This window comes from Helianthus annuus, chromosome 11 (assembly GCF_002127325.2).
Source record: "Helianthus annuus cultivar XRQ/B chromosome 11, HanXRQr2.0-SUNRISE, whole genome shotgun sequence".
Classification (NCBI taxonomy): domain Eukaryota; kingdom Viridiplantae; phylum Streptophyta; class Magnoliopsida; order Asterales; family Asteraceae; genus Helianthus; species Helianthus annuus.
The window spans coordinates 27,004,468-27,011,382 of NC_035443.2; the positions used below are offsets into that span (position 1 = coordinate 27,004,468).

The 6,915-nt window shown below is 37.5% G+C and overlaps 1 protein-coding gene across 2 annotated transcripts; it reads right to left on the bottom strand.

The window, feature by feature from the left end:
• Positions 1-475: 475 nt before the first annotated feature.
• Positions 476-4,064, bottom strand: LOC110890004 (G-type lectin S-receptor-like serine/threonine-protein kinase At4g27290). 2 transcript variants are annotated; one of them, XM_022137576.2, is made up of 7 exons: positions 2,772-4,064; positions 2,558-2,683; positions 2,335-2,459; positions 1,722-1,932; positions 1,407-1,644; positions 1,182-1,332; positions 476-885 (listed from the first exon to the last, which is right to left on the bottom strand). In XM_022137576.2, exons 1-7 carry the CDS (start codon positions 4,042-4,044, stop codon positions 769-771), a joined length of 2,241 nt encoding a protein of 746 aa, XP_021993268.1. In that variant the 5' UTR covers positions 4,045-4,064; the 3' UTR covers positions 476-768. The 2 variants fall into 2 exon arrangements, with proteins under 2 accessions (XP_021993268.1, XP_035835564.1); XM_035979671.1 differs by having other exon boundaries at positions 1,722-1,944.
• Positions 4,065-6,915: the final 2,851 nt, after the last annotated feature.

Here is a 6,915-nt window from a genome sequence, read left to right on the forward strand (position 1 = left end):
ACACCAAGGCAGAATTATAGTATGAACTCAAGTGTGTTGTGACTAAGAAAATGTAGGAAGACAACATAATTAGTTTTTCTATATGACAACTTGGCAAATTATAGGCAAGATAGTCTTAAGTTTAAGTGTATGTGTTTATTTGGTATACCATAATATATGAATTGTTGGATAGCTTCATCACATTGTATGTTTAACCTTAAATTCACACAGATAATATAAAACATACTCAGATAAAACACATGAATCATTTATATTCCAGTATACATGAATCATGAACTCCTATTTCTCCAATATATAGTGCCATGTATCCAAGTAATACACATTATGTTGAATTTAGTCCTTCAATATATGGTGAAACTGAAATGGGTAATATGACTATCAGGTTTCATGGCAGGAAGACATTGAAATGTCAATTTCTCTTCATATATCCAAATGCTGGCATCTTTCTTTACTCATACAAAACTACATATCAGGAAGCGAAATTGAACTTAAATTGGATGAAGGAATGGTGGGAGTGAGCAAGTTAATACAGATGTTGTTTGAATAATTTCTTATATATATATACATATCACTTTTAGCTTATCTACCATTTAATATTGTAATGCTAAGATCATTGTTAGAACATAATTCATGTGAGCTTGAAGATCGTGTCATATGTTGTGTAGCTTTTCCAACGTAAAAACCTGGTTCTTTGGGTGAAGGCAATTGACCCTCACTCTCCAACATCACGATCACAGAAGCCATGGTCGGTCTATCTTCTGGATGACGTTAAACACACAACAAAGCAACATGCATTGATCGTAAAACCTGAGACATATTGATTGATTCAGCTAAGCACCTAGCAACTAATTCCAAAGATCTGTCTTCATTATGGAGTACCCATGCCTATCAAGAACAAAGAACACATATTTAGTTGTTTCAAAAGGGAATGTTGCATTAAAGAAGTAACCAATTTATGTGGGTTCAAACAGCCAAGAAGTTGTCATATTCGGTAACCTTCCAAGTTAAACACCATGTTAGGAAAACTCAACATGTTAAATTACCACAAACAAATACATCATATTTTGATAGGCAAACCAGGTGAGATTAACTTAAATGAACTCTCTTAGTCTCTTTTAATACATTGAGATTTCATAATCAGGTTTTTATAAGTTGGTTAGCTCTTTATTGGCGAAACTTACATGTCCAGTAAGGTTGTTGCAATGTTCTTGGTGGGCAAATCCTCTGTTCTTCACCCCAGACACAATTTCCAGCACTAAAACACCAAAACTATATACGTCTGATTTTATCGAAAAGATACCATTTCCTGCATACTCTGGTGCCATGTAGCCACTGTGAGGAACCAAGTAATTAATGTAAGTGATTCACTATATAAACTGAATGAGGTTTGGATAGATGAATCTCACTATGTCCCAACCACTCTGTTTGTCTTTGCCTCTGTCTGAGTTCCACCAAATGCTCTAGCCGTGCCAAAATCTGATATCTTTGGAATCATATCCTTGTCAAGCAATATATTGCTGACTTTGAGATCTCTATGTATGATTCTAAGTCGAGAATCCTGGTGAAGATAAAGAAGTCCACGAGCAATTCCAATGATAATGTTGTAACGTGTTGGCCAGTCAACGAGCTCCATTGGAATTTCATCTGTAATTAATTACAATTTTTAGTTTACGTTCTTGTTCATTTGGAACTTTAAGTTTTCCTCTAATTATTTCATTTACCAAAGATGAAAGAATCAAGGCCTTTGTTTGGCATGTATTCATAAATTAGCATCACTTCGGCTCCTTCTATGCAGCAGCCCAAGAGCTTGACAAGATTGCGATGTTGTAGTCTAGATATCGATATGACTTCATTCTTAAACTCGTGAAGTCCTTGGGTGGATGTTTTTGCTAGCCGCTTCACTGCTATTTCCTTCCCATTTTCGAGTACACCCTGAAACATAACCTTTTAAGAAGTATATCACAAAAAACTCTCTATACATCTTCACTATTTTCATTGTTATTGTTTGGTAAATCACAAAACCCACTTTTAATCACGAACAACAAAACACAAGAATGCGTCTAGGGAATATAAATCAAACAATAAATGGTTTTAAAAGCAACCATTTGCGTGGTTTAGTTGATCATATGATCAATCTAGTCCACAACCTTGGAATTGGATCACCATATGACTTTCATGGCAACAAATGTGCGTCACAGAAGTAGGTTGCAACAATTCTGATCTGTATTCTGAACAATCATTTGCTTTAACTTTTTTAGCTTAAGCTAAGAATCATCTTATAGTATCACATGAACACTAGGTGTACTAAATAGGTCATAGAGTCGTAAAATATACCTTGTAAACGGCTCCAAAACCGCCCTCACCAAGTTTGTTGTTTATTGAAAAGCTTTTTGTAGCTTTAAGTATTGTAGACAGACCAAAGAATGGTAGCTCTAGATCTTCATCACCACTTTGTGTCCCTAATATGATTACAGGAAATCTATTATTAATAATTCCTTTTATTAATGGTGCTGACCCATTCATCAGTAGAGAAATAGTTTGTATTCAAAATTCATACCTTGTTGCTGTTGCTTCTTCCTCTTAAAATGACAAAAGAAGCATATTGAACCTAGTATGACCAAAACCACAACTGCTATGGGGATAATAACTTGTACTCTTCTCGCTGCACTTGAGCTTTTACTGTCTATGTCAATATATAATGTCTTCAGCTGACATTTATACAGATAACCACGTAGCTAGTAATGAAAACAAAAGTATTGTTTTTGAATTACCTAACTCTGAAGCCGACACACGTATAAAAAGAGTGTCCCCACTTTCAGCAATAGTTCTGATATCAATTAGGCCACCAAACCATAGCAAGCATCCACTCCCAGTCCCTGAGAAATTCGAACTTGTGTAAGCAGTACAAGAGCAATTGTTTTTACACTTCTTCTCACACTCTACAAGGGTCATGGTCTGGTTATACCAAGACCCCCGAGTGTCTGGTAACTTCAGATTTGTATATTTGTTAAACCCTTCCCCAGGGCTGCAGTTCAAAGGGACAGTATGTCGACACCCTTGTGACCAATCTGTATTCTTCCACTGATCAGGAGATGTGGGTTCAAACCCCTTCAAACATTCACAAACAGGGGACTTGCCAATGTTGCAGCTCCCAAATGCCCCGCATACCGCATATTGATCACAGATATCACTTTGCCGGGTCGAATAAAGGTTCCATTCTTGTTTGCTATCACTCCATAATAAGAGCTCGAAACGACCACTTGCTTGTAGCACCAGCCTCATAATAGCCGAAGTATCTATAAGATTATATTGGTAGTAAATTTCTCTCTGATTAACAACAAAGGTGAAGTTGAAAAACCGGTTGGGTCTCAAAGTAGAAATTCCAGAGAACCTGAATCCAATCCATGGACCTCCCCTCAACTTTATGTCCTGGCCTTCCATTAGGATCATCTGAGGGTAACCTCTGGTATCAATCCCATAAGAAAACTCACCGAAAGCAGGATCATCGGGGGATTTCCATGACGTGAAGCGTCTTTCATGCCCGGTAATGAAATTCCAGCCTAGCTTCACTCCAGGAAGTAAAGTGTCTGTGATAAAGTCGAAACTTTGCCATATGGGATCTTCTTGATTAGTTCCCTCACCTTCCTTGTGAATTATAAAGTTGCCTGTATCTAGAAGCTGACCAATCGGATTTTTCACTGACGTTATTGATGATTTCGCTGATGACCATACTACATTGCCTTTGGTGGCCTCCCGGAGAATTAAAACTCCCTGAAGGGTGAGAGTTAGCTCACCTGAGGTATCGGTGAGTGGTGTGTTCCGGTTGGCTACCCATACATAGGTTCGTTTGGGTATTTTCTTGTACCAAATTCCGACATAATGGTTCTTGGAGTTAGGGGGACTAAAGAAACCAAGTTCGAAGGTTTCTTGGGGTGAAACGATGGTTTGATTATATCTAACGGTTTGATTTGCAGACATGGTGTCAGCAGCATAGGAACAAGTTATTGATGCATAAAGACCAACAAGGAAGGGAAAGATCGACATGGTCTTTGTCACAGTTTTTCCTCCATAAACGTTTCAGCAACACTTTCACAAAATATAAATAAAATATGTTTTAGTCATGAAAGTAAAACACAGAACTCCATTATGTGGACCAAGATGTTAAATGACTTTCTGTGGGTTGGATTCCTATTTTCTAGAAGGTGGTCGGATGCATTAATTTTAGTCAAAGAATTACGTTTTTATTATATAATAATAATTTTTAAACGTATAATTTTCTTTCATATGTATCATCATTAGGGGTAGGGTTAGTACTACTAATCACTCATTACTCAGTCATCATTCATAACATCCAATTAAATTTCGTCATGTTATCAACTATTATTTCATCACTCACAACTTTTTTTAATGGAAATGGTCATCACTTGTTATGGAATTCCATCACTCATCACCTTTTTTAATTTTTTTAAATTATAATTTAACAATAAAAAACTAATTGTTGGGTTTGAAAATTACATACTAAAATAAAAAAAAATAAAAACTAAACATTGTAAATAAAATAAACCTAAAACGACCGACTTAATTGTTGGGTTTGAAAATGTGGGATTTGGTCGGGTTTGTCTTGCAACCTAAAGCGCGCCAGCTCGTCAAGATTCTCTCGAAACCTTGGGTCGTACGGGATTTTTCTTCGAACCAGAACCACTCTTGCTTAAACCATCCATCTTTGTATTGAATTTTTTTTTTAAATTTGAAGGAAGATTGTTTGAATTGAGTTGGAGAATTATTCGGATTTTAAAAACTGGTTTTTATATATTAAAAAAGCTTTCAAACGGTCAAATATCCCAACGGATCCCACCCCAACGGTATAATTTTAGAATGTTAACGTGTCATAAATATAACGCGTTGAAAAGTGTGGGTGGCGGCGGTGTTTTGCAATCTTTCACACGCGAAACTCTTTCATCACAGACAAAACTCATGCTACCCCGGGTGGCCTTAGAAATTACATGTGACATGTCTTTTTCTTTCTTATGTAAATTGCATTACTGAAACAAACCTCTCATATCACACAATATTGCTTGTTTTAGGAGCTCATGAATTTGTTTAAATTGCTCAAGTGAAGATTTCTAGGAGGTCACACATTCATGGATTACCTCATCATGTTAGAATGTTTTTCAAGTATGAAATATGCAATGTTCATACATGAAATCCAGTAACTAAAGCTATGGGGTGTGGGGGCTATAGAATGAAACATTATTTCCATATATGACCATTAGTTAAATGGTACACCATTCCTTTTCTTGATTGACGGTAGTTCCCATGGATTAAACCATGATTACCACCCTCCCATTTGATAATTTTAAGACAAAAATATAGGGGATAATGGTTTGGGTCATGACCACACCCTTAGGGTAGTGGTTTTGAATGATAGATTAAAGCTGAATGATATGATGCCTATGTAGAGGGTTAGGACCACACCCTACCCTATAGCCTAATTAAGTTTGCAGTACATTATTGTGGCATAGAATGATGTTGTACCAACCTTGTGTTGGTCAATAATATCTCACGATATTATTGGCTAATATTGTGGCAAATCAATTTGTAATCTTCCTCTTTTTAGGATTGTTTGTTTACCAAAGATAGGTCGATCACGTCTATATATTTATATTTTATATCTCATTGTATTATTATTGTGAAAAGAAAATATACACAGTACATACTATTTTACGTGGTATCAATTCCCACGGCCTGATCTCGATCTCGCCACCATCCTCCATCACCTCATCTCCCAGAAACGTTCCCTGCCTCACCGTCATGGGCGACAAATCCACTCCCACCACTCCACAATCACTCCATCCCATTTACACGGTAACCAATGTTCAAAAAAAAGTCCATGTCCTCAACAGTGTCAAAGTCTCCTACCCGTCATGTGTCAAGCTTTTTACGCTACACGCCGAAGGGTATGATGTGGTCGACCACATCGACGGTACACCAGCCCGGCCAAAGAACCTGCTAATTTTGCATCCTGGAAGAAAATTAATGCAATGGTACGACAATGGATCTTTTAGTTTGGGTTTTGGAAGAAAAATCCACTGCCTATGAAGCTTGGGAATAGGTCAAAAACATGTTCTTGAACAACAAAGGGTCTCGAGTCGCGACCTTACAACGCAAACTCACAAATCTTACTCTTGCCGCCATGCCTGACCTCGATTTATATTGTCAGCGGATTCACGAACTGGCAGATTAATTAGGTGATTTTGATTGCCCGCTCACGAACACTCCATATATAAATTCGTTACCTTATACGCGGGTTACCTTGTGAATATGACACTATTGCCATAATTTTGAATCAGGCTCTTCCCCATTAGGAGACTACAGTGGATCGATGCGGTTGTCACCTCCTTACCCCACCGTGAATCTTGTCCCCCACACACCTTCACCCAACAACGACCAGCCTCCGTAGCGAGATTAGCGTCGATCTTCATCTCGTCGTGATAATCGAAAAAACAGGTCCAATTATCATGGTCAAGGCCAAGCCCATACTCGCCATTACCGAGCCCAACCACCATTTAATCCATGTTGGGCCCCATAACTGTCACACCTCGACCGCGTAAAAAAACAAACCGCAGCGGAAACGTCAGGGAGTGGAGTGGCAGAATTATTGTTTCACAACCATGGTATTTAAAGTTTAGTTTTATTAATGAAGCATTGATTACATTGTCTTAAAAACAAGGAAACAAAGGGTACATAATATAATTAAACTACTCTCGCTTCGTTTTATGTCATTAAGGCCCGAGTCCTCCTATGTGTATCACAATCCATATCATGCATCAGCTCCTGAAAACACATGTGAAAATAGGTACGTCAACATAAAAATGACTGTGAGATACATAGGTTTATTGGTTTAGGATTTATGAC